The sequence below is a fragment of the Somniosus microcephalus genome, chromosome 12 (genome assembly GCF_052327205.1).
Source record: "Somniosus microcephalus isolate GS21.2 chromosome 12, FLI_Smic_1.0, whole genome shotgun sequence".
NCBI lineage: Eukaryota > Metazoa > Chordata > Chondrichthyes > Squaliformes > Somniosidae > Somniosus > Somniosus microcephalus.
In genome coordinates, this window is record NC_140998.1 from 152,963,404 (window position 1) to 152,990,178 (window position 26,775).

Sequence of the window (26,775 nt, forward strand, 5' to 3'; positions counted from 1 at the left end):
TCTTCTCGATGCCCTGCACACTCTCCCAGTAATTTTGTGTCTCTCTCTGTCTGCTCTTCTCGATGACCTGCACACTGTCCCAGTAATTCTGTGTCTCTCTCTGTCTGCTCTTCTCGATGCCCTGCACACTCTCCCAGTAATTCTGTGTCTCTCTCTGTCTGCTCTTCTCGATGCCCTGCACACTCTCCCAGTAATTCTGTGTCTCTCTCTGTCTCCTCTTCTCGATGCCCTGCACACTCTCCCAGTAATTCTGTGTCACTCTCTCTCTGCTCTTCTCGATGCCCTGCAGACTCTCCCAGTAATTCTGTGTCTCTCTTTGTCTGCTCTTGTCGATGCCCTGCACTCTCCCAGTAATTCTGTGTCTCTCTCTGTCTGATCTTCTCGATGCCCTGCACAATCTCCCAGTAATTCTGTGTCTCTCTCTGTCTGCTCTTCTCGATGCCCTGCAGATTCTCCCAGTGATTCTGTGTCTCTCTCTGTCTGCTCTTCTCGATGCCCTGCACATTCTCCCGGTAATTCTGTGTCTCTCTCTGTCTGCTCTTCTCGATGCCCTGCACACTCTCCCAGTAATTCTGTGTCTCTCTCTGTCTGCTCTTCTCGATGCCCTGCACACTCTCCCAGTAATTCTGTGTCTCTCTCTGTCTGCTCTTCTCGATGCCGTGCACACTCTCCCAGTAATTCTGTGTCTCTCTCTGTCTGCTCTTCTCGATGCCCTGCACACTCTCCCAGTAATTCTGTGTCTCTCTCTGTCTGCTCTTCTCGATGCCCTGCACACTCTCCCAGTAATTCTGTGTCTCTCTCTGTCTGCTCTTCTCGATGCCCTGCACACTCTCCCAGTAAATCTGTGTCTCTCTCTGTCTGCTCTTCTCGATGCCCTGCACACTCTCCCAGTAATTCTGTGTCTCTCTCTGTCTGCTCTTCTCGATGCCCTGCACACTCTCCCAGTAATTCTGTGTCACTCTGTCTCTGCTCTTCTTGATGCCCTGCAGACTCTCCCAGTAATTCTGTCTCTCTCTCTGCTCTTTTCGATGTGTTGCTCACTCTCCCAGTAATTCTGTGTCTCTGTCTGCTCTTATCGATACCCTGCACACTCTCCCAGTAATTCTGTCTCTCTCTGTCTACTCTTCTCGATGTGCTGCACACTCTCCCAGCAATTCTGTGTCTCTCTCTGTCTGTTCTTCTCGATGTGCTGCACACTCTCCCAGTAATTCTGTGTCTCTCTCTGTCTGCTCTTCTCGATGCTCTGCACACTCTCCCAGTAATTCTGTCTCTCTCTGTCTGCTCTTCTCGATGCCCTGCACACTCTCCCAGTAATTCTGTGTCTCTCTCTGTCTGCTCTTCTCGATGCCCTGCACACTCTCCCACTAATTCTGTGTCTCTCTCTGTCTGCTCTTCTCGAGGCCCTGCACTCTCCCAGTAATTCTGTGTCTCTCTCTGTCTGCTCTTCTCGATGCTCTGCACACTCTCCCAGTAATTCTGTGTCTCTCTCTGTCTGCTCTTCTCGATGCCCTGCACACTCTCCCAGTAATTCTGTGTCTCTCTCTGTCTGCTCTTCTCGATGCCCTGCACACTCTCCCAGTAATTCTGTGTCACTCTCTCTCTGCCCTTCTCGATGCCCTGCACACTCTCCCAGTAATTCTGTGTCTCTCTCTGTCTGCTCTTCTCGATGCCCTGCACACTCTCCCAGTAATTCTGTGTCTCTCTCTGTCTGCTCTTCTCGATGCCCTGCACACTCTCCCAGTAATTCTGTGTCTCTCTCTGTCTGCTCTTCTCGATGTGCTGCACACTCTCCCAGTAATTCTGTGTCTCTCTCTGTCTGCTCTTCTCGATGCCCTGCACAACCTCCCAGTAATTCTGTCTCTCTCTGTCTGCTCTTCTCGATGTGCTGCACACTCTCCCAGTAATTCTGTGTCTCTCTCTGTCTGCTCTTCTCGATGCCCTGCACACTCTCCCAGTAATGCTGTGTCTCTCTCTGTCTGCTCTTCTCGATGCCGTGCACACTCTCCCAGTAATTCTGTGTCTCTCTCTGTCTGCTCTTGTCGATACCCTGCACACTCTCCCAGTAATTCTGTGTCTCTCTGTCTGCTCTTCTCGATGAGCTTCACACTCTCCCAGTAATTCTGTGTCTCTCTCTGTCTGCTCTTCTCGATGCCCTGCACACTCTCCCTGTAATGCAGTGTCTCTCTCTGTCTGCTCTTCTCGATGCCCTGCACACTCTCCCAGTAATTTTGTGTCTCTCTCTGTCTGCTCTTCTCGATGCCCTGCACACTCTCCCAGTAATTTTGTGTCTCTCTCTGTCTGCTCTTCTCGATGACCTGCACACTGTCCCAGTAATTCTGTGTCTCTCTCTGTCTGCTCTTCTCGATGCCCTGCACACTCTCCCAGTAATTCTGTGTCTCTCTCTGTCTGCTCTTCTCGATGCCCTGCACACTCTCCCAGTAATTCTGTGTCTCTCTCTGTCTCCTCTTCTCGATGCCCTGCACACTCTCCCAGTAATTCTGTGTCACTCTCTCTCTGCTCTTCTCGATGCCCTGCAGACTCTCCCAGTAATTCTGTGTCTCTCTTTGTCTGCTCTTGTCGATGCCCTGCACTCTCCCAGTAATTCTGTGTCTCTCTCTGTCTGATCTTCTCGATTCCCTGCACAATCTCCCAGTAATTCTGTGTCTCTCTCTGTCTGCTCTTCTCGATGCCCTGCAGATTCTCCCAGTGATTCTGTGTCTCTCTCTGTCTGCTCTTCTCGATGCCCTGCACATTCTCCCGGTAATTCTGTGTCTCTCTCTGTCTGCTCTTCTCGATGCCCTGCACACTCTCCCAGTAATTCTGTGTCTCTCTCTGTCTGCTCTTGTCGATGCCCTGCACACTCTCCCAGTAATTCTGTGTCTCTCTCTGTCTGCTCTTCTCGATGCCCTGCACACTCTCCCAGTAATTCTGTGTCTCTCTCTGTCTGATCTTCTCGATGCCCTGCACACTCTCCCAGTAAATCTGTGTCTCTCTCTGTCTGCTCTTCTCGATGCCCTGCACACTCTCCCAGTAATTCTGTGTCCCTCTCTGTCTGCTCTTCTCGATGCCCTGCACACTCTCCCAGTAGTTCTGTGTCTCTCTCTCTCTGCTCTTGTCGATGCCCTGCACACTCTCCCAGCAATTCTGTGTCTCTCTCTGTCTGCTCTTCTCGATGCCCTGCACACTCTCCCAGTAATGCTGTGTCTCTCTCTGTCTGCTCTTCTCGATGCCCTGCACACTCTCCCAGTAATTCTGTGTCTCTCTCTGTCTGCTCTTGTCGATACCCTGCACACTCACCCTGTAATGCAGTGTCTCTCTCTGTCTGCTCTTCTCGATGTGCTGCACACTCTCCCAGTAATTCTGTGTCTCTCTCTGTCTGCTCTTGTCGATACCCTGCACACTCTCCCAGTAATTCTGTCTCTCTCTGTCTGCTCTTCTCGATGAGCTTCACACTCTCCCAGTAATTCTGTGTCTCTCGCTGTCTGCTCTTCTCGATGCCCTGCACACTCACCCTGTAATGCAGTGTCTCTCTCTGTCTGCTCTTCTCGATGCCCTGCACACTCTCCCAGTAATTTTGTGTCTCTCTCTGTCTGCTCTTCTCGATGCCCTGCACACTCTCCCAGTAATTTTGTGTCTCTCTCTGTCTGCTCTTCTCGATGACCTGCACACTGTCCCAGTAATTCTGTGTCTCTCTCTGTCTGCTCTTCTCGATGCCCTGCACACTCTCCCAGTAATTCTGTGTCTCTCTCTGTCTGCTCTTCTCGATGCCCTGCACACTCTCCCAGTAATTCTGTGTCTCTCTCTGTCTCCTCTTCTCGATGCCCTGCACACTCTCCCAGTAATTCTGTGTCACTCTCTCTCTGCTCTTCTCGATGCCCTGCAGACTCTCCCAGTAATTCTGTGTCTCTCTTTGTCTGCTCTTGTCGATGCCCTGCACTCTCCCAGTAATTCTGTGTCTCTCTCTGTCTGATCTTCTCGATGCCCTGCACAATCTCCCAGTAATTCTGTGTCTCTCTCTGTCTGCTCTTCTCGATGCCCTGCAGATTCTCCCAGTGATTCTGTGTCTCTCTCTGTCTGCTCTTCTCGATGCCCTGCACATTCTCCCGGTAATTCTGTGTCTCTCTCTGTCTGCTCTTCTCGATGCCCTGCACACTCTCCCAGTAATTCTGTGTCTCTCTCTGTCTGCTCTTCTCGATGCCCTGCACACTCTCCCAGTAATTCTGTGTCTCTCTCTGTCTGCTCTTCTCGATGCCGTGCACACTCTCCCAGTAATTCTGTGTCTCTCTCTGTCTGCTCTTCTCGATGCCCTGCACACTCTCCCAGTAATTCTGTGTCTCTCTCTGTCTGCTCTTCTCGATGCCCTGCACACTCTCCCAGTAATTCTGTGTCTCTCTCTGTCTGCTCTTCTCGATGCCCTGCACACTCTCCCAGTAAATCTGTGTCTCTCTCTGTCTGCTCTTCTCGATGCCCTGCACACTCTCCCAGTAATTCTGTGTCTCTCTCTGTCTGCTCTTCTCGATGCCCTGCACACTCTCCCAGTAATTCTGTGTCACTCTGTCTCTGCTCTTCTTGATGCCCTGCAGACTCTCCCAGTAATTCTGTCTCTCTCTCTGCTCTTTTCGATGTGTTGCTCACTCTCCCAGTAATTCTGTGTCTCTGTCTGCTCTTATCGATACCCTGCACACTCTCCCAGTAATTCTGTCTCTCTCTGTCTACTCTTCTCGATGTGCTGCACACTCTCCCAGCAATTCTGTGTCTCTCTCTGTCTGTTCTTCTCGATGTGCTGCACACTCTCCCAGTAATTCTGTGTCTCTCTCTGTCTGCTCTTCTCGATGCTCTGCACACTCTCCCAGTAATTCTGTCTCTCTCTGTCTGCTCTTCTCGATGCCCTGCACACTCTCCCAGTAATTCTGTGTCTCTCTCTGTCTGCTCTTCTCGATGCCCTGCACACTCTCCCACTAATTCTGTGTCTCTCTCTGTCTGCTCTTCTCGATGCCCTGCACACTCTCCCAGTAATTCTGTGTCTCTCTCTGTCTCCTCTTCTCGATGCCCTGCACACTCTCCCAGTAATTCTGTGTCACTCTCTCTCTGCTCTTCTCGATGCCCTGCACACTCTCCCAGTAATTCTGTGTCTCTCTCTGTCTGCTCTTCTCGATGCCCTGCAGACTCTCCCAGTGATTCTGTGTCTCTCTCTGTCTGATCTTCTCGATGCCCTGCACAATCTCCCAGTAATTCTGTGTCTCTCTCTGTCTGCTCTTCTCGATGCCCTGCAGATTCTCCCAGTGATTCTGTGTCTCTCTCTGTCTGCTCTTCTCGATGCCCTGCACATTCTCCCGGTAATTCTGTGTCTCTCTCTGTCTGCTCTTCTCGATGCCCTGCACACACTCCCAGTAATTCTGTGTCTCTCTCTGTCTGCTCTTCTCGATGCCCTGCACACTCTCCCAGTAATTCTGTGTCTCTCTCTGTCTGCTCTTCTCGATGCCCTGCACAGTCTCCAAGTAATTCTGTGTCTCTCTCTGTCTGCTCTTCTCGATGCCCTGCACACTCTCCCACTAATTCTGTGTCTCTCTCTGTCTGCTCTTCTCGATGCCCTGCACACTCTCCCAGTAGTTCTGTGTCTCTCTCTCTCTGCTCTTGTCGATGCCCTGCACACTCTGCCAGTAATTCTGTGTCTCTCTCTGTCTGCTCTTTTCGATGTGCTGCACACTCTCCCAGTAATTCTGTGTCTCTCTCTGTCTGCTCTTCTCGATACCCTGCACACTCTCCCAGTAATTCTGTCTCTCTCTGTCTGCTCTTCTCGATGTGCTCCACACTCTCGCAGTAATTCTGTGTCTCTCTCTGTCTGTTCTTCTCGATGTGCTGCACACTCTCCCAGTAATTCTGTGTCTCTCTCTGTCTGCTCTTCTCGATTCTCTGCACACTCTCCCAGTAATTCTGTCTCTCTCTGTCTGCTCTTCTCGATGCCCTGCACACTCTCCCAGTAATTCTGTGTCTCTCTCTGTCTGCTCTTCTCGATGCCCTGCACACTCTCCCAGTAATTCTGTGTCTCTCTCTGTCTCCTCTTCTCGATGCCCTGCACACTATCGCAGTAATTCTGTGTCTCTCTCCGTCTGCACTTGTCGATGCCCTGCACACTCTCCCAGTAATTCTGTGTCCCTCTCTGTCTGCTCTTCTCGATGCCCTGCACAATCTCCCTGTAATGCTGTGTCTCTCTCTGTCTGCTCTTCTCGATGCCCTGCACACTCTCCCAGCAATTTTGTGTCTCTCTCTGTCTGCTCTTCTCGATGCCCTGCACACTCTCCCAGTAATTTTGTGTCTCTCTCTGTCTGCTCTTCTCGATGCCCTGCACACTCTCCCAGTAATTCTGTGTCTCTCTCTGTCTGCTCTTCTCGATGCCCTGCACACTCTCCCAGTAATTCTGTGTCTCTCTCTGTCTGCTCTTCTCGATGCCCTGCACACTCTCCCAGTAATTCTGTGTCTCTCTCTGTCTGCTCTTCTCGATGCCCTGCACACTCTCCCAGTAATTCTGTGTCTCTCTCTGTCTGCTCTTCTCGATGCCCTGCACACTCTCCCAGTAATTCTGTGTCTCTCTCTGCCTCCTCTTCTCGATGCCCTGCACACTCTCCCAGTAATTCTGTGTCACTCTGTCTCTGCTCTTCTCGATGCGCTGCAGACTCTCCCAGTGATTCTGTGTCTCTCTCTGTCTGCTCTTCTCGATGCCCTGCACACTCTCCCAGTGATTCTGTGTCTCTCTCTGTCTGCTCTTCTCGATGCCCTGCACACTCTCCCAGTAATTCTGTGTCTCTCTCTGTCTGCTCTTCTCGATGCCCTGCAGACTCTCCCAGTAATTCTGTGTCTCTCTCCGTCTGCTCTTGTCGATGCCCTGCACACTCTCCCAGTAATTCTGTGTCCCTCTCTGTCTGCTCTTCTCGATGCCCTGCACAATCTCCCAGTAATTCTGTGTCTCTCTCTGTCTGCTCTTCTCGATGCCCTGCAGACTCTCCTAGTGATTCTGTGTCTCTCTCTGTCTGCTCTTCTCGATGCCCTGCACACTCTCCCAGTAATTCTGTGTCTCTCTCTGTCTGATCTTCTCGATGTGCTGCACACTCTCCCAGTAATGCTGTGTCTCTCTCTGTCTGCTGTGCTCGATGCCCTGCACACTCTCCCAGTAATTCTGTGTCTCTCTCTGTCTGCTCTTCTCGATGCCCTGCACAACCTCCCACTAATTCTGTGTCTCTCTCTGTCTGCTCTTCTCGATGCCCTGCACACTCTCCCAGTAATTCTGTGTCTCTCTCTGTCTGCTCTTCTCGATGCCCTGCACACTCTCCCAGTAAATCTGTGTCTCTCTCTGTCTGCTCTTCTCGATGCCCTGCACACTCTCCCAGTAATTCTGTGTCTCTCTCTGTCTGCTCTTCTCGATGCCCTGCACACTCTCCCAGTAATTCTGTGTCTCTCTCTGTCTGCTCTTCTCGATGCCCTGCACACTCTCCCAGTAATTCTGTGTCACTCTCTCTCTGCTCTTCTCGATGCCCTGCAGACTCTCCCAGTAATTCTGTGTCTCTCTCTGTCTGCTCTTGTTGATGCCCTGCACACTCTCCCAGTAATTCTGTGTCTCTCTCTGTCTGCTCTTCTCGATGCCCTGCAGACTCTCCCAGTGATTCTGTGTCTCTCTCTGTCTGCTCTTCTCGATGCCCTGCACACTCTCCCAGTGATTCTGTGTCTCTCTCTGTCTGCTCTTCTCGATGCCCTGCACACTCTCCCAGTAATTCTGTGTCTCTCTCTGTCTGCTCTTCTCGATGCCCTGCACACTCTCCCAGTAATTCTGTCTCTCTCTGTCTGCTCTTCTCGATGCCCTGCACACTCTCCCAGTAGTTCTGTGTGTCTCTCTCTCTGCTCTTGTCGATGCCCTGCACACTCTCCCAGTAATTGTGTCTCTCTCTGTCTGCTCTTCTCAATGCTCTGCACACTCTCCCAGTAATTCTGTCTCTCTCTGTCTGCTCTTCTCGATGCCCTGCACACTCTCCCAGTAATTCTGTATCTCTCTCTGTCTGCTCTTCTCGATGCCCTGCACACTCTCCCAGTAATTCTGTCTCTCTCTGTCTGCTCTTCTCGATGCCCTGCACACTCTCCCAGTAATTCTGTGTCTCTCTCTGTCTCCTCTTCTCGATGCCCTGCACACTCTCCCAGTAATTCTGTGTCACTCTCGCTCTGCTCTTCTCGATGCCCTGCAGACTCTCCCAGTAATTCTGTGTCTCTCTCTGTCTGCTCTTGTCGATGCCCTGCACACTCTCCCAGTAAGTCTGTGTCTCTCTCTGTCTGCTCTTCTCGATGCCCTGCACAATCTCCCAGTAATTCTGTGTCTCTCTCTGTCTGCTCTTCTCGATGCCCTGCAGACTCTCCCGGTGATTCTGTGTCTCTCTCTGTCTGCTCTTCTCGAAGCCCTGCACACTCTCCCAGTAATTCTGTGTCTCTCTCTGTCTGCTCTTCTCGATGCCCTGCACACTCTCCCAGTAATTCTGTGTCTCTCTCTGTCTGCTCTTCTCGATGCCCTGCACACTCTCCCAGTAAATCTGTGTCTCTCTCTGTCTGCTCTTCTCGATGCCATGCACACTCTCCCAGTAATTCTGTGTCTCTCTCTGTCTGCTCTTCTCGATGCCCTGCACACTCTCCCAGTAATTCTGTGTCTCTCTTTCTCTGCTCTTGTCGATGCCCTGCACACTCTCCCAGTAATTCTGTGTCTCTCTCTGTCTGCTCTTCTCGATGCCCTGCAGACTCTCCCAGTGATTCTGTGTCTCTGTCTATCTGCTCTTCTCGATGCCCTGCACACTCTCCCAGTAATTCTGTGTCTCTCTTTCTCTGCTCTTGTCGATGCCCTTCACACTCTCCCAGTAATTCTGTGTCTCTCTGTCTGCTCTTCTCGATGCCCTGCACACTCTCCCAGTAATTCTGTGTCTCTCTGTGTCTGCTCTGCTTGATGCCCTGCACACTCTCCCAGTAATTCTGTGTTTTTGTCTTGATGCAGTCGATACTTTGGGAATCAGCGATGCTTTGAAGCGGAAGCTGGAAGATATTTTTATCCATGAGAGGCAGCTTGAACTGGGACGGACACTGGGCAGAGGTCAGTCTTGCTGGGGTTTTAGTGCCTGACTTTCTCTCTTCCTCTCCTGACTCATACAATTGAATGGGTCTACTACCTTATGTGGTTCTTCTTGTGGCTTAGCCAATATCAGCAGGCTATTCAAGCACAGAGGGATATCACATCTGAGCCCGATGATGACCTTACCCAAGTTCAATACAAATGCACTTTCCACATGGGTGGGAGGGGAGTCACTGCAACTCTGGCTGACCTCTCCCTTAATTTCTTTCTTGAAGACGCCGATTCGCACAATTACACACAGGAAAATACAAGACCAGTTAGGTTAGAGCTCTGTGCACTGGTGGAATTGCATGAGTCAGTGTCTTCAGGAGAGGGGAGGCCATGTTAGTTGCAACCACTGGTGGTATAAAGAAGGTGCATCACTTGACAATGGTGTCTACTGTGGCTCAGTCTCTCACCTCTCAGTCAGAAGGTTGTGGGTTCTAATCCAGCGACTAGAGCACAAAACTCTAGGCTGGTACGCCAGTGCAGTACCAAGGTAGTGCTGCACTGTCGGAGGTGCCGTCTTTTAGATGAGACGTTAAACCGAGGCCCCATCTTTCCTCTCCGGTGGATGTAAAAAATCCCATGGCACTATTTCGAAGAAGAGCAGGGGAGTTCTCCCCGGTGTCCTGGCCAATATTTACCCCTCAACCAACATCACTAAAAAGAATGATCTGTTCAATATCTGATTAGCGTTTGTGGGCCCTTGCTGTGCACAAATTGGCTGCTGCATTTCCTACATTACAACAGTGACTACACTTCAAAAGTACTTCTACAAAAGCAAAATACTGTGGATGCTGGAAATCTGAAATAAAAACAGACAATGCTGGAAAAACTCAGCCGGTCAGGCAGCATCTGTGGAGAGAGAAACAGAGTTAACGTTTCGACCTGAAGATTTCCAGCATCCGCAGTAGTTTGCTTTCGATTATATTAATATATGATTTGCCAACATTTGTTTCTGTTTTAATTTCCAGGGGAATTTGGCTCGGTCAAGGAGGCTTATTTAAAGATGGAGGATGGGTCCTCACAAAAGTTGGCTGTGAAAATGCTGAAAAGTGAGTGAAACGAGTGTCCAGCTCGAGGTTTAAGTGCAAGTGGATGTGTGGCCTTTGAGTTTCCTGTCTCGATGTGATTGGCTCAGCCGTACAGACATAATCAGGCTCCACTGAAGTGATACCCCTCCCCCCCTCACCATCCATCTTAGCTTGAAAGAGTCAAAGATGGGAAAAGGCCATTTAGCCCAATGAGGCTGATTCCTCTATTACTCTAACTCTCCCACTGTAGCAACTGGTGGCAATTTTCAGTTGTGTCTCAGTTGGTAGCACTAGCACAATCAGAAGGCTTTGGGTTCAAGTCCCACCCCAGAGACTTGAGCACACAATCTAGGCTGACACTCCAGTGCAGCGCTGAGGGAGTGCTGCACTGTTGGAGGTGCCGTCTCTCAGGTGGACATAAAAGATCCCACGGCGCTATTTTGAAGAAGAGCAGGGGAGTTATCCCCGGTGTCCTGGCCAATATTTATCCCTCAATCAACATAACAAAAACAGATTATCTGGTCATTATCACATTGCTGTTTGTGGGAACTTGCTGTGCGCAAATTGGCTGCCGCGTTTCCCACATTACAACAGTGGCTACGCTTCAAAAGTACTTCATTGGCTGTGAAGCACTTTGAGACGTCCTGAGGTCGAGAAAGGCGCTATATAAATGCAAGTTCTTTCTTTTAACGCATTTCCACTCCACTATCCTACTCACTTCCAAACATTTGTTGTGCTCTTTCTTTCATCACTCTTTGAGTACATAGGTTCTTCTTAAGATGTTTATAAAAATATATATAAAATTATCCTTCTCTCTTCCTGGCATAATTTGAAGTGATATTCTGGCTTTAATTTATCTGGAACCATTTAATATTCATCTTGGGCGATTGATGCTCCCTTCCTCCTTTTATCGCCTTTTTTCCTACACTAAAGGTTGGCCATCTCTGATCATTCTTTACATTTCAAATCTTAATTACATTACTTCCAGCCACATGAGAGGCCATGAAGATCGGACTCACGGGAGTTAGTGCATGGGACAGTTGCAGATTCTGAGTAATCTCTGGAACCCCTGGACTGAAAGATAATCACCCCCCTAACTGAGGCTGGTGAGATTGAGAGATGGTCATCACCAGGGCTGGAAACCATGGCAACCTGGGAGTGGAGCGTGCAGTTGCTAAAGCTGCTTGGGGGGGTGGAAGCTTCAGATTGATGCGCCAGCCTCTTTTTGTATTTGATGGACCCCAGAATGATACCGGGGGCTAAAAGGATTAAATTATAAGGACAGGATTTGACAGGGTGGATAGAGAGAAACTATTTCCTCTGGCGGGGAGTCCAGAACAAGGGGGCATCACCTTAAAATTAGAGATCGACCCTTCAGGGGTGGCGTGAGGAAGCACTTCTTCATGCAAAGGGTAACGAAAATCGGGAACTCTCTCCCCCAAAAAGCTGGTGAGGCTGGGGGGTCAATTGAAAATTTCAAAACCAAGATTGATAGATTTTTGTTACAGAACCAAGGTGGGTAGATGGAGTTCAGATACAGATATGCCATGGTGGAACAGGCGCGAGGGTTTGAATGGCCTGCTACTGTTCCTCTGTTCTTATTCCTATGTTCCTATATCTCCTACGCAGCTGAGATCAACGCCTCTGGAGATATCGAGGAGTTCCTGCGAGAGGCGGCCTGCATGAAAGAATTCAACCACCCAAACGTCATGAAGGTGATTGGTGAGTGTTGCAGGGGCTGGTGTGTCGCGAGGAGACCAGCTGGAGAATAGCGCCATCTGGTGTTCAGTTACCAAACCCATTAAATGTAGCGCGTCGGGTTGCCAGCTCTGGTTGGACGTATTCCAGGAGGTTTCATCACATGATCTTCCGTCTCCAACCGTCCCGCCCCCACTTTCCTGCCATTGGTCGCCAGATACGTCCATCCTCGCGGCACCCCACCTTGGTTGGAAAGCGAACAGACTCTCTGTTACCCAACTGAATGGTTCTTGTCTGTCAGTCAAACTGCCTTTTTCCACCTCCGATGTTTTTATACCTAATAAATAAAAGTTCAAAAGAAAATGAAAAAAATACCGCAGTTTGTTTTTTTAACTCCCTTGTGTTATTTCTCCCACGTTTCCTCGCAGCAAGTGTCCGGGAGATTAATCTTCAATTCCTGGAGACTCCAGGACAAGCCTGGAGGGTTGGCGACCCTAGTAGCGGATGGTAACACTATAGAAGTTGTGAGGTTCTCTGGCTGGCATGGAGCCTTGATGAGGCGCAGATTTGGGGCTGCAAAGTTGCAGCCCTATCATGCCCTCATGTCTAGAGGGAGGCTCTGAACCAGCGGCAGATCAGCCGTATGTGCCAACCGAGGAAAGCGCCCTGTATGGAGGCCCGTGATATGCCGTTACACTGTAAGTGCACCGAGGCATAGCCTTGTCCTAACCTGAGCTGCAACTATTACCCAGCATCCTACCACTGGTCTCACTTGCCCTTCAAGGCCCTTTTGTACAGGGTGGGAATGGGAGGGGTGCACAACCAACACCAGTTAGGGTTGCTAACTCTGGTTGGACATATACATTTTCAGAAGGCTTTCGATAAGGTCCCGCATAAGAGATTAGCGTGTAAGGTTAAGGCACATGGGATTGGGGGCAAGGTATTGACTTGGATAGAGAACTGGTTGGCAGACAGGAAGCAAAGAGTTGGAATAAACAGGTCTTTTTCCGAGTGGCAGGCAGTGACTTGTGGGGTACCGCAGGGATCGGTCCTTGGACCCCAGCTGTTTACAATATATATTAATGATCTAGACGAGGGAACTAGATGTAATATCTCCAAGTTTGCAGACGACACAAAGCTGGGTGGGCATGTGTGCTGTGAGGAGGATGCCGAGAAACTCTAGTATGATTTGGACAGGTTGGGTGATTGGGCAGATGCATGGCAGATGCAGTATAATGTGGATAAATGCAAGGTTATCCACTTTGGTGGCAAAAACAGGAAGGCAGGTTATTATCTGAACGGCAATAGATTGGGAGAAGGGGAAGTGCAACGAGACCTGGGTGTCCTTGTGCACCAGTCGCTGAAGGTAAGCATGCAGGTGCAGCAGGCGGTTAAGAAGGCAAATGGTATGTTGGCCTTCGTAGCAAGAGGGTTTGAGTACAGGAACAAGGATGTCTTGCTGCAGTTGTACAGGGCCTTGGTGAGACCACACCTTGAGTATTGTGTGCAGTTTTGTTCGCCTTATCTGAGGAAGGATGTTCTTGCCATGGAGGGAGTGCAGCGAAGATTCACCAGACTGATACCTGGGATGGCAGGAATGACGTATGAGGAGAGATTGGGTCGATTGGGTTTATATACTCGCTGGAGTTTAGAAGAATGAGAGGGGATCTCATTGAAACTTATAAAATTCTAACAGGACTAGACAGACTAGATGCAGGAAGAATGTTCCCGATGGCGGGGGAGTCCAGAACCAGGGGTCACAGTCTAAGGATAAGGGGTAAGCCATTTAGGACAGAGATGAGGAGGAATTTCTTCACCCAGAGAGTGATGAACCTGTGGAATTCTCTACCACAGAAGGCAGTTGAGGCCAATTCATTAAATATATTCAAGAAGGAGTTAGATATATTTCTTAAGGCTAAAGGGATCAAGGGGTATGGGGAGAAGGCAGGGACAGGGTACTGAATTTGGATGATCAGCCATGATCTCATTGAATGGCGGAGCAGGCTCGAGGGGCCGAATGGCCTACTCCTGCTCCTATCTTCTATGTTTCTATGTTTATACTGGGTGGGTTTATCACATGATCTCTCGCCTCCAACTTGTAATACTTTGGCGTTCTCTGCAACCGGCTTTCCCTTAATTGGCCTGCTAAGCCCGCTGGGTGGGCTTAACAAGGTCAATCAAGGGAAAATAGCGTGGGTTGGCCACAAGTTGATGGAGGCGGGACTGAAACCCGACAAGTGGGAGTCTCGCCTCCAAAAGTTCCCCATTGGCAAAATCCAGCCCCTTTGTCACTGGATTGGATGACTCTTGACTGTCAGTCAGTCAGCCAATTTTCCCCATCTCCAATATTTTTACAACTAATAAATGAAAGTGCTCAAAGAAAATGAAAACATACAATTCCTTTAAGGCCCCTATGATTTTTCTCCTGTGTTTTGCTCGCAGCGCTGTGAGATTAATCTTTCATTCCTAGAGACTCCAGGCCAGGCACCGAGAGAGTCCTGGGTTGGGAGAGAAGGCCTTGTACCAGAGGCTGAACTTCAGCACTCTGCCGCCCCCTAGTGAGCTGAAGTTCATGTGTTAGCCTCACTGAGGCCCCAGAGATCATGAAAAATATTTAAATGAGCGCTTGGCAAAACCTGCAGGATCTGCGCTGGGGAGTTACATGGCAAAGGAGTTCTATAATTGCCTTAGCTTGTGGGCTTTTTTTTACAGTGTTTACAGTACATTTTTAGTGGTGTTGTTTTTTCTCAGAGTATTTTCTATTGCTCTTAAATTTAGATTAATATCTTTCTGATATTATTCTACCTGATGTCTTGGCCAATATTTATCCCTCAACCAATATCACTAAAACTGCTTATCTCATTGTCGTATGTGGGAGCTTGCTGTGTACAAATTGGCTGCCGTGTTTCCTACATTACAACAGTGACTACCCTCCAAAAGTACTTCATTGGCTGTAGGGCCTACTAATATTGGGTGAGAGCTTGGCATGGGTGAGTAGCAAATGTGGAACAGATTGAGGGGCAACATTTTGTGACATGGCATCTTGCACCATCTACCCGATGTATGGTACCATCGAGTAATCTAACCTTAAACTGGACCTGCTTCTCCTGCATCTGTACCCAGGTCCTGTGGGTACTGTTGACAGCATTGAGCCTGGCTGGCACTGCCTACGAAATAATACAAAATTCAATATGAAATGCCTACAATAAATGAGCTGGCTCTTTGTAAGAGCTATCCACTCCCCTGCACTTTCTCCATAACCCTGTAAATTTCTCCTTTTCAAGTATTTATCCAATTCCCTTTGGAAAGTTTCTATTGAATCTGCTTCCACCCCCCTTTCAGGCAGCGCATTCCAGATCACAACAACTCGCTGCGTAAAAAGAATTCTTCTCGTGTCACCTCTGGTTCTTTTGCCAATCACCTTAAATCTGTGTCCTCTGGTTACCGACCCTCCTGCCACTGGGAACCTTATTTACTTATCAAAACTGTTCATGACTTTGAACACCTCTATCAAATCTCCCCTTAACCTTTTCTGCTCTAAGGAGAACAACCCCAGCTTCTCCAGCCTCTCCACATAACTGAACTCCCTCATCCCTGGACCATTCTATTAAACCTCCTCTCCAAGGCCTTGCCATCCTTCCTAATGTGTGGTGCCCAGAATTGGACACAATACTCCAGCTGAGGCCTAACCAGGGATTTATAAAGATTTAGCATAACTTCCTTGCTTTTCTACTCTATGCCTCTGTTAATAAAGCCAAGGATCCCAAATGTTTTTTAACAGCTTTCTCAACTGGTCCTGCCACCTTTGAAGACTTGTGTAACATGGCATCTTCATGTCCTGAAGTAAATTCAACATGTCTTTTCTTTTCCTTTCCGCTCCTGTGTGCGCCCAGGAGTGAGTCTCCAGAGTCGACCCCATCGCCGGCTTCCTGTTCCCATGGTCCTGCTGCCTTTCATGAAGCACGGAGACCTTCGCACCTACCTTGTACTCTCCAGGCTTGGAGAACAGCCAGTTGTAAGTCAATGACTCTGCCCCGCACCCCCCAGCTGCTAACTCACAGGCCTGCTCTCCTGCCTATTTGCTCGCGGGATTATGTAGCATTGAAGAGGAGCTAGTCTGCTTGGTAAGCGGCCTGTGTGTGAGATGATGCTGTGCCGTTACGGACTGGGAAGGAATTTGTCCCAATCCCTGGTCAGGTGACTTCAGCCAGAGTAGCTGTTGAGTGATACAATCGGCCTCAGTGCCCCCTTGTGCCAGGGAGAGGAACAGCTATCCAGTGACACCCCCCGCACCGACCCGCCGGTGCTGGAGAAATATGGTGAGGACAGCTCCGGACTCAACTGTGACGCCTTCCATTGAAGAATAGCCAACTGCCATTCACAGTCTAGGCCGTACACAAAGAATGGCCACTTAGGTGGAGAACTAGAGGACCATCAATGCTTACAGAACCTCCCCTCAGCGAGAGCTGGCGATTCAGCGAAAAAGAAAAAAGGGAAATTTGGCCACAAAAGTAAAGATAAAATAGAAAGTTCCCTTGTTTAAAAGGTAACTGCACATTCCAATAGTGTCCCTCACACATAGCTCTCTTGCCAAGTGTTATAAGCTACGTGAATCCACCCTATGGACTGAATTCTTCACACCACCAGGGAAGCCCATAGCTTGTCTTCCTGAAATGCATTCTGGGTAGGATGACATCACTGAGGTCAACTTGTTCTGCGCTAGGGTGCTACAGAGTTGTACCGAACTGCGACCCTTTAAAGGGGCACTGATGTCATGTAAAGTCTATAACTAATGATGATGTAAGCAATTATGCAAATCTCATTAAAAAAACATGCCTTGCGCTCGATGTCACAGTGACAAGTATGGCATAGGCTCCTCTCATTTCTCAAACAAAATAATCCTACTAAACATTGTTTTCATGAAGATATTGTAGCGGTTAAACTGGTCGTAGCGCAAAATGGGATAGTAAATCGACAGTCAACGGAAGGGAAAATCGGGTAAAAATGATTGGCTATGAGCCCATTATGTGCTCCTGGTGAAGACCTGGCTCTCCCCTGTGCCTTTCATTTACATTATTAGACTGATAAGGAACTGAATTATTTGCAAGTCAACATTTGGCATAGACTCTTGTTTTAATCCAGCTGTTAATTCAGGTCATCGCTGTTGTAAATGTAGCTCGGTGTCTCCCGTCCTGTGATTCTGGCCATCAGCCTACTTGGTAATAATGTGTGTTTCTCTCTCTGCCCCAGTTAGTGACACATTTATCTGTGCCTCGGTTGGTAATGTGAATTTCTTGCTCTCTGTGCCCTAATTGATCATCTCCCTCTTGCTGTCTTCCTCTCTTTTTCGTGATATTTTTCTTCGGTCTCTCTCCCTGTTTTGATTGGCACTCTCTCTTTCTCACTCTCTACCTTTGTGTCCTGCTTGGCACTTTTACTTTCTCCCACTTTCTTTCTATGATGTAGTTGGTATTGTTTGCATGCCTCTCTCTTTCTGTGCCCGAGTTCATATTGTGTCTTTCTTTCTATGCCTAGTTGGTGATGTATGTCTCTCTCTTACTTTGTCTCTCTCTATGCCCTAGTTGGTGATATGTGTGTCTCTCTCTCTCTCTTTCAAACTCCCAAATACCTAGCTGTTGGCCCTTCATTTAGCATGATACCTCTGCAGCTTTCGATTTTCTCAACCACCCACTAACCTCCACCTCTGATGCCCTTGTCATCCATCTTTGTCAATCCCCCTGGTATGGCCCCCATCTTTGCTCCCTCAAGTCCACGGGGCACAAATTTGAGTATATCTGGTGCACAACTGGTTTACCATCCATTGCCTGATCTGACTGAACCAGATCAAGCTGCACCGGGTCTTGATGTCCTCTGCCAGACACTACTCTCACACCATGCTCGGTTCTTTTCTCCACCTTTGCCTCCCCAAAGCCCTCTCCCCTGCTCCCTTCATCCTCACCTCTGGCAACAAATAATGGCAGCTTGTGGACTTCTTTGTCACCAAGTTATAGACCATCCGTTCAGCTGCCTCTGCTGCTTTCCCTCTTCCCCTTGCTCACCAACCCAGACCTCCACCCATGCTCCCACACGCCCTAGTCTCAAACCTGCACATCTCTTGGTTTCTTTTGCGTCTTCCCCATGTAACCTCCGAGCTCATCTCATCTCCGTAACATCGCCCGTTTCCGCCCCTGCCTCGGCCCATCTGCTGCTGAAACCCTCATCCATGCTTGTCACCTCCAGCCTCGACTATTCCAATCCTCTCCTGGCCGGCATCCCATTTCTACCTTCCGTAAACTTCAGCTCATCCAAATTCTTCTCCTTCTATTTCAATCCCTTCATGACCTTGCTGCTCCCTATCTGTGTAACCTCCTATAGCCTTACAACCCCCACCTGCAAGTTCTCTGTTCCTTTGGTGCACCTACCTCCCTTCGCTCCATCATTGGCAGCTGTGACTTTAGCCATCTAGGCCCCATGCTCTGGAATTCCCTCTGCCTCTCCACCTCCCTCTCTTCCATTAAGAACCTTTGACTGTGTTTTTGGTCACCCTTCTCAATATCTTCGTATTTGACTTAGTGTTCATTTTTTTCCCCAATTACTCCTGTCTTAAGCACCTTGGGATGTTTGACTATGTCTCTTCACCCATCCCTGGTTGGATGGTATGTGTGTGCGTCTCTCTCTTCCCCAGTTGGTGATATTTTACCTCCTCTGTCTCTCCCTCCCCTGCCCCCCCCCCATTCCCTGATTGGATGGTATGTGTGTGTGTCTCTCACTCTCTTCCCCAGTTAGTGATATTTTACCCCTTCTCTCCCTCTCTTCCCCCTCATGCCCTGGTTGGATGGTTTGTGTGTGTCTCTCTCTCTTCCCCAGTTGGCGATATTCTCTCTCTCTCTTTCAGGATGTTCCAGTACAGACCCTGTTGAACTTTATGATTGACATTGTCAAAGGGATGGAGTACTTGAGCAGCAAGAACTTTGTCCACAGGGACCTGGCCACGCGCAACTGCATGTAAGTGAGCATGTGTGGGGCGTGCAGTTCAGGGGTGAACTAATCAAATCCCCTAGTTGCTGACATGATGACTTTGTAGAGATGGTTTGCGTATCAAGGTACTGCTATCTCAATCCGCCAGAATGGGCAACTTTTACTGGTTTCTAGTTGGTTGCTAAAGGAAAACAGCATGAAAAGCATCTAGTTCTGTCTATATATTGTCTTAAGGTTCCTGCCTCCATATCACCCCTCATACTTTGCAACTGCTCCCCTATACCCTGCCTTAATGTGGGTGTCCCCAAAGCACTCGTCATGCCCTCCCCATACCCTGCGTTAAGGCCGCAGCCCAATAACACCTCCAATACCCTACCATAAAGCTGCTGCCTATATCTGTTGCCCATACCCTGCCTTAAGACTGTTGCCCCAAAACCACTCTTCATGCCTTGCCTGCTGCCCTCATAGCTCTCCCTTGTTTGCTGCCATAAGGCTGCTGTCTAATACCACCTCCAATACCCAACCATAAGGCTATTGTCCCCGTACCCTGCCTTAAGGCTGCTGTCTAAGACCATCTCCAATACCCAACCATAAGGCTATTGTCCCCATACCCTGCCTTAAGGCTGCTGTCTAATACCACCTCCAATACCCAACCATAAGGCTATTGTCCCCATACCCTGCCTTAAGGCTGCTGTCTAAGACCATCTCCAATACCCAACCATAAGGCTATTGTCCCCATACCCTGCCTTAAGGCTGCTGTCTAAGACCATCTCCAATACCCAACCATAAGGCTATTGTCCCCATACCCTGCCTTAAGGCTGCTGTCTAAGACCATCTCCAATACCCAACCATAAGGCTATTGTCCCCGTACCCTGCCTTAAGGCTGCTGTCTAAGACCATCTCCAATACCCAACCATAAGGCTATTGTCCCCATACCCTGCCTTAAGGCTGCTGTCTAAGACCATCTCCAATACCCAACCATAAGGCTATTGTCCCTGTACCCTGCCTTAAGGCTGCTGTCTTAAGACCATCTCCAATACCCAACCATAAGGCTATTGTCCCCGTACCCTGCCTTAAGGCTGTTGTCCCCAATTCCCACATAAAAGCCTCCACCACCCCATTACATTGCAGAATTCAGTCGGACCGTCCATTTTCTACTTCCAATGCGGAGAAATTTACACTGGTGTCTATTAAATGTAATCTGCCACTGTTACGCCCAATTATATATAAGAGGTAATTTTATGAGTCCGAATTTACGGCTGGCAGCATGTTGGTGATTCAGATGGCCGCTGGTTGGATAATGTGAATGGCATCATGGTAGGCAAGTCATGGGTATCAAGTGCCTGAATTTACTATATGACTGGCCCTCTGCCTCCAGTTGTGCAGTTCAGACTTGTACAATTAGACCTATTGTCCAACTCGTTTTGTACCTCGTTAGCTATCTCCTCAGAACCAACTGGTCCACCCAGTTTGGCATCCTATGCAAATTCAACCCATTCGCAATCAGTTCAAAGTCACTGCTGTAAATTGGAAACAGTAGGCAGCTCTGGGGCACCTGACTCAGCATTCCCTCTCACCCCCCCCCCCACCCTCAGTATAACTCCTCTGATATCTACCTGTTACATTCTACCCATCCACCACAATCAACAACAACTTGCATTTATATAGCGCCTTTAACATAGTAAAACATCCCAAGGCCCTTCACAGGAGTGTAGTCAGACAAAAACTGACACCGTGCCAAAGAAGGAGATATTGGGGGGGGGGGGGGGGTGGTGACTGAATACTTGGTCAAAGAGGTAGGTGTGAAGGTGGAGAGACAAAGCGGTTTTGGAAAGAAATTTTAGAGCTCATGGCTTTGACATCTGAGGGTACGGCTGCCAATACTGGAACAAAGGAAGTGGTGGATGGAAAAGAGGCCAGAATTGGAGGAGTGCAGAGATCTCGGAGGGTTCTAGGGCTGGAGGAGGTTACAGAGATAGGGAGGGGCGAGGCATTGAAGGAATTTGAAGACAAGGATGTGAATTTTTAAAATGACGTTCAAGGACTTTGGAGAGGAAAGGGAGGTTGGAGATGGGGCGGCAGTTTGCAAGGACAGAGGAGTCAAGGGAGGATTTTTTGAGGAGAGGGGTGATGACAGCAGATCTGAAGGGGAGGGGGACCGTACCTGAGGAGGGGGAACCGTTAACAATATCAGCTAACATGGGGACCAGGAAGGGAAGTTGGGTGGTCAGCAGTTTAGTGGGAATAGGGCTGAGCGAGCAGGAGGTGAGTCTTATGGAGAAGATGAGCTGGGAGAGGGGCATGAGGGGAGATAGGAAAGAAGGAAAGAAACTAGAGAGCGATGTGGGGTCAGGGCTAGAGCAGGGGGCGGGGGATACATTGGGTAGAAGCTTGGCTTGATGGGCTGGGGAAGGGAGAGATGCAGCAGAGGTAGTTGAACGGATGGTTTCAATATTAGTGACAAAGCAGTCCTGGAGCAGTGAGCCATTTTGGCAGAGGCGAGCAGGAGAGGATAATGCTTAATGTTTGACATCCAAATCCATTGGCCCTGAATCACCAAGCTTCGATCTTACCATTTTGACCGTAGCCCTCTGTGTAAAACTTGGTCAAATGCTTTTTGGAAGTCTGGATGCAAAGGGCATCCTTGGTACACTCTGGTGTGGAGATGCCGGTGTTGGACTGGGGTGGACAAATGTAAGAAATCACACAACACCAGGTTATAGTCCAACAGCTTTATTTGAAATCACAAGCTTTCGGAGCGCTGCTCCTTCGTCAGGTGAAGTGGAGAAATGCATAAAAACACAGCTTATATAGTCAGAGAATAATGTCAGATGTTTACAGGTAATCTTTCTAACTGCCATTTATCACACCTCGGCAGAGAGATAATCACAGCAATCAAAGGTGTAAATGGTGTCCAAACAGGCCAGTCAGAAAAACATTACATCAAAGAACAATGAGGTGGGGTCACAAGGGGTCAAATGTTGCAGATGCTGGGGTCTGTATGAAAAACAAAAAAACATTTTTTTTGCTGGAAAACACAGCAGGTCCGGCCGCATCTGTGTGGGGAGAACAAGCCAACGACGACTCGAGTCTGGATGACCCTACGTCAGGTGGGGTTACATGTAGCGTGACATGAACCAAAGATCCCGGTTGAGGCCGTCCTCATGGGTGTGGAACTTGGCTATCAGTTTCTGCTCGACGATTTTGCGTTGTCGTGTGTCTCGAAGGCCGCCTTGGAGAATGCTTACCTGAAGATCGGAGGCTGAATGTCCTTGACTGCTGAAGTGTTCCCCGACTGGGAGGGAACACTCCTGCCTGGCGATTGTTGCGCGGTGTCCGTTCATCCGTTGTCGCAGTGTCTGCATGGTCTCGCCGATGTACCATGCTCCGGGGCATCCTTTCCTGCAATGTATGAGGTAGACAACGTTGGCCGAGTCACATGAGTATGTACCATGTACCTGGTGGGTGGTGTCCTCACGTGTGATGATGGTATCTGTGTTGATGATCTGGCATGTCTTGCAGAGGTTGCTGTGGCAGGGTTGTGTGGTGTCGTGGTCGCTGTTCTCCTGAAAGCTGGGTAATTTGCTGCGAACGATGGTCTGTTTGAGGTTAGGCGGCTGTTTGAAGGCGAGTAGTGGAGGCGTGGGGATGGCCTTAGCGAGGTGTTCATCATCATCGATGACATGTTGAAGGCTGCGAAGAACATGGCGTAGTTTCTCCACTCCGGGGAAGTACTGGACGACGAAGGGTACTCTGTTGGTTGTGTCCCGTGTTTGTCTTCTGAGGAGGTCTATGCGATTTTTCGCTGTGGCCCGTTGGAACTGTCGATCGATGAGTCGAGCGTCATATCCCGTTCTTACAAGGGCGTCTTTCAGCGTCTGTAGGTGTCCATCGCGTTCCTCCTCGTCTGAGCTGTGTTTTCCAGCAAAAAAAATGTTTTTTTGTTTTTCATACAGACCCCGGCATCTGCAACATTTGACCCCTTGTGACCCCACCTCATTGTTCTTTGATGTAATGTTTTCCTGACTGACCTGTTTGGACACCATTCACACCTTTGATTGCTGTGATTATCTCTCTGCCGAGGTGTGATAAATGGCAGTTAGAAAGATTACCTGTAAACATCTGACATTATTCTCTGACTATATAAGCTGTGTTTTTATGCATCTCTCCACTTCACCTGACGAAGGAGCAGCGCTCCGAAAGCTTGTGATTTCAAATAAAGCTGTTGGACTATAACCTGGTGTTGTGTGATTTCTTACATTGGTACACTCTGCCACTGCTTACTTTGCTGTCATTGCACTTTTGCCTCTGAGTCAGAAGGTTGTGGGTTCAAGTCCCTACTCCAGACACTTGAGCACGTAATCTAGGCTGACCCTCCAGGGCCGTGCTGAGGGAGGGCTGCACTGTCGGAGATGCCGTCTTTCAGATGAGACTTTAAACCGTGGCCCCGTCTGCCCTCTCAGGTAGACGTAAAAGATCCCATGGCACTATTTCAAAGAAAAACAGGGGCATTCTCCCTAGTGTCCTGGTCAATATTTATCTCTGAAGCAACACCTAAAACAGATTATCTAGTCATTATCATTGCTGTTTGTGGGATCTTGCTGTGTGCAAATTATCTGTCACGTTTCCTACATTGCAACAGTGACTACACTTCAAAAAGTACTTCATTGACTTTAAAGCGCTTTGGGACGTCCTGAGGTCATGAAAGGCGCTGTAGAAATGCAAGACTTTCTTAAATAAGTCAAGAAGGTTGGTCAGTAAGGATCCTCTCTTTCTGACCCCATGTTGGCTGCTGTTTCCTAGGTTATTATTGTACAGATAATCCTCCTGACTAATGATAAGATGAATGGCAGTTGCCTGGGTTAGCTTTATTGCCCTTTCTGAATATAGGAACCGTGCTACTGGGTGAGAAAAGGGGTGACAATCAAGAGGAGGAAAGAATGAAATATGGAAATAGATAGGTACAAAAAATAATTTAAAAAACTAATGGAATGTTGGCCTTCAGCTAAAGAGGGCTGGAATCTGGAGTACAAAGGGGTGGAAGTTATGCTACGGCTATATAAAGCTCTGGTTAGACCCCATCTGGAGCACTGTGTTCAGTTCTGGGCACTGCACCTCAGGAAGGACATACTGGCCTTGGGGCGGGGGTGCGGTGCACATTCACCAGAATGATCCCGGGCTAAAAGGGTTAAATTATGGGGACAGGTTGCACAGACTAGGCTTGTATTGCCTTGAGTATAGAAGATTAAGGGGTGATCTAATCGAGGTATTTAAAATGATCAAAGGAGTTGATAGGGGAGATAGAGAGAAACTATTTCCTCTGGTGGGGGGAGTCCAGAACATGGGGGCATCACCTTAAAATTAGAACTAGGCCGTTCAAGGGTGACATCAGGAAGCACTTCTTCACACAAAGGGAACTCTCTCCCCAAAAAGCTGTTGAGGCTGGGGGTCAATTGAAAATTTCAAAACTGAAATTGATAGATTTTTGTTAGGTAATGGTCTTATAGGTTAGAATCATAGAATTTAACAGCATAGAAGGAAGCTTTTTGGCCCGTCGAGCCTGTGCCGGCGCTTTGAAAGAGCTGTCCAATTTAAGCTGTCCAATTTAGTCCAACACCCCAGCTCTTTCCCGATAACCCTACAAATGAATCCTCTTCGAGTACATGTCCAATTGCCTTTTGAAAGTTCCTATGGGATCTGATTTCGCCACCCTTTCAGGTAGTGCGTTCCAGATCTTAACAACCCTCTGTGTGAAAAAGTTTCTCCTCATTTCCCCTCTAGTTCTTGCGCCAATTATTTTAAACCTATGACCTCTGGTTACCGACCCACTTGTCAGAGGAAACGGTTCCTCCCTACTTGCTCTTTGAAAACCCTTCATAATCTTGAATACTTCTATTAGATCTTCCCTTAACCTTCTCTGCTCCAAGGAGAACAATCCCAGCTTCTCCAATCTCTCCATATAACTGAAGACCCTCATCCTGGTAAACCTCCAGTTATGTACCCAAGTTACCTCCATCCCTTTAATTGCATGCGCTTCTATTTTCTGAATAAATCTGTTAGGAGATAGTTTATCAAATGCCTTTTGAAAGTCCATATATACAACATCTACTGCACTAGCTTCATCAACCCTCTCTGTTACTTCATCAAATAACTCAATCAGGTTCGTCACACACTATTTGCCTTTAACAAATCCGTGCTGGCTGTCCCTTTTTAACCCATGCGTCTCCAAGTAAAAATTAATTTTGTCCTTGACAATGGTCTCTAGTAATTTTCCCACCACTGACGCTACAGAACCAAGGCGGAGAGATGGAGTTAAGATACAGATCAGCCTTGATCTAATTGAATGGCGGAACAAGCTCGAGGGGCTGAATGCCCTCCTCCTGTTCCTATGTGTGTTGTGGGAGTGTTGAGCTTCTTAAAATAAGCCAGATGGTCATCATGAATTCATTAATGTTGCACCAAAATCTTCTTGTTTTCTCCAGGCTGGACCAAGATATGCGTGTGTGTGTGGCAGACTTTGGCTTATCTCGGAAGCTGTACAGTGGTGACTACTATAGACAAGGCAGCACGAGCAAGCTGCCTGTCAAATGGATTGCGTTGGAGAGTTTGGCAGATAACGTGTACACAGTACATAGTGACGTGGTACGTATGTACATAGTTATCTCCTGTTGCATTGCTCATGTGCAGTCTGAGATCTGAAGCCTAGCCGTGACCTTTAGCTGTTAACCTGGCTTGTCCCTCTTCAGGTCACAGCTCATAGAATGGTCTAAATAGACAAGTCTTAAGGTCAATAAGAGGCTAATTATTGTTGCTGTTGGAAGTTTCTATAGATTTGCAGCAGCTTTGCTCCAGCCTTGGGTGGGGAGGTGGGGAGGAGGGTGGGGGTGGGGGGAGAGGCTAGTTTATCTCCGGGTCAGAAAAACCAACAGGAAATGACCAGCTTTCGTGTTGCTTTTTTATAGAAGATCTCTGATATGAAATCAAAATGTGATGGACACAAGTCATAATTTTTGTAGCTGTAGTTAGATATACTTATGTGTATATTGTGTGTATGAGGTATGTAAAGCTAAGTCTATGAATAGCTCCTGTTAAGGTGTGAATGGCGATTCCATAACTCCTGAACATGTCAGGTTGGGCTCTGTTTTTTAAATGTTTCAAGACTAACATTCAAATCATGGCAAAGGACATCCCAGGGGAACAATAAGGCCACTCCTGGGACAGGTCACAGGGGATGGACAAGTTACCCTCGCATCATCTAACTGACAGTCGTTGCCAATGATCCCTTCAACGGGCAGCGCGGCCCATTCAAAATTCCGCGCATGTGCGTTTTTTTCAATTTAATAGCCGGCTCCTGCGGGACCCCTAGAGCACATGCTAACCACGACACATAGCAGACCAGAGGCTCATGGCCAACAGAAAGAACTTGCATTTATACAGCACCTTTCATGACCTCAGGACGTTCTAAAGCGCTTTATATCCAATGTGGTAATGTAGGAAACGCGGCAGCCAATTTGAGCACAGCAGCGTCCCACAAACAGCAGTGTGACAATGACCAGATCATCTGTATTAGTGATGTTGGTCAGAGATAAATATTGGTCTGGACACTGGGGAGAACTCCCCTGCTCTTCTTCGAAAATAGTGCCGTGGGATCTTTTACGCCCATCTGAGAGGGTAGACGGTTTAACGTCTCATCCGAAAGACAGCACCTCCGACAGTGCGGCACTCCCTCAGCCTGGATTATGTGCTCAAGTCTCTGGAGCAGGGCTTGCACCCATGACCTTCTGCTACTGCTGAGCCATGGCTGACAACAAAGGGACTGTTTACTTTGGGGTCTATGATGCCTAACAATACAACAGATGGAGGAAGTGGAGGAGACGTCGTAGTGATTGTGTTTCCCCAATGCAGGAGGCGCCTGTCCCGCTTAAG

At 48.4% G+C, this 26,775-nt stretch overlaps 1 protein-coding gene across 2 annotated transcripts in view; it reads left to right on the forward strand.

Moving 5' to 3' along the window:
- Positions 1 to 26,775, forward strand: part of tyro3 (TYRO3 protein tyrosine kinase) — a 285,740-nt gene that overhangs the window by 255,123 nt on the left and 3,842 nt on the right. For both annotated transcript variants that reach the window (XM_086003676.1, XM_086003677.1), the window contains 6 exons: positions 9,023 to 9,118; positions 10,114 to 10,194; positions 11,803 to 11,895; positions 15,765 to 15,886; positions 18,767 to 18,876; positions 25,332 to 25,491. In XM_086003676.1, the coding sequence (XP_085859802.1) occupies positions 9,023 to 9,118; positions 10,114 to 10,194; positions 11,803 to 11,895; positions 15,765 to 15,886; positions 18,767 to 18,876; positions 25,332 to 25,491 (662 nt within the window). The remainder of the gene's footprint in view (positions 1 to 9,022; positions 9,119 to 10,113; positions 10,195 to 11,802; positions 11,896 to 15,764; positions 15,887 to 18,766; positions 18,877 to 25,331; positions 25,492 to 26,775) is intronic.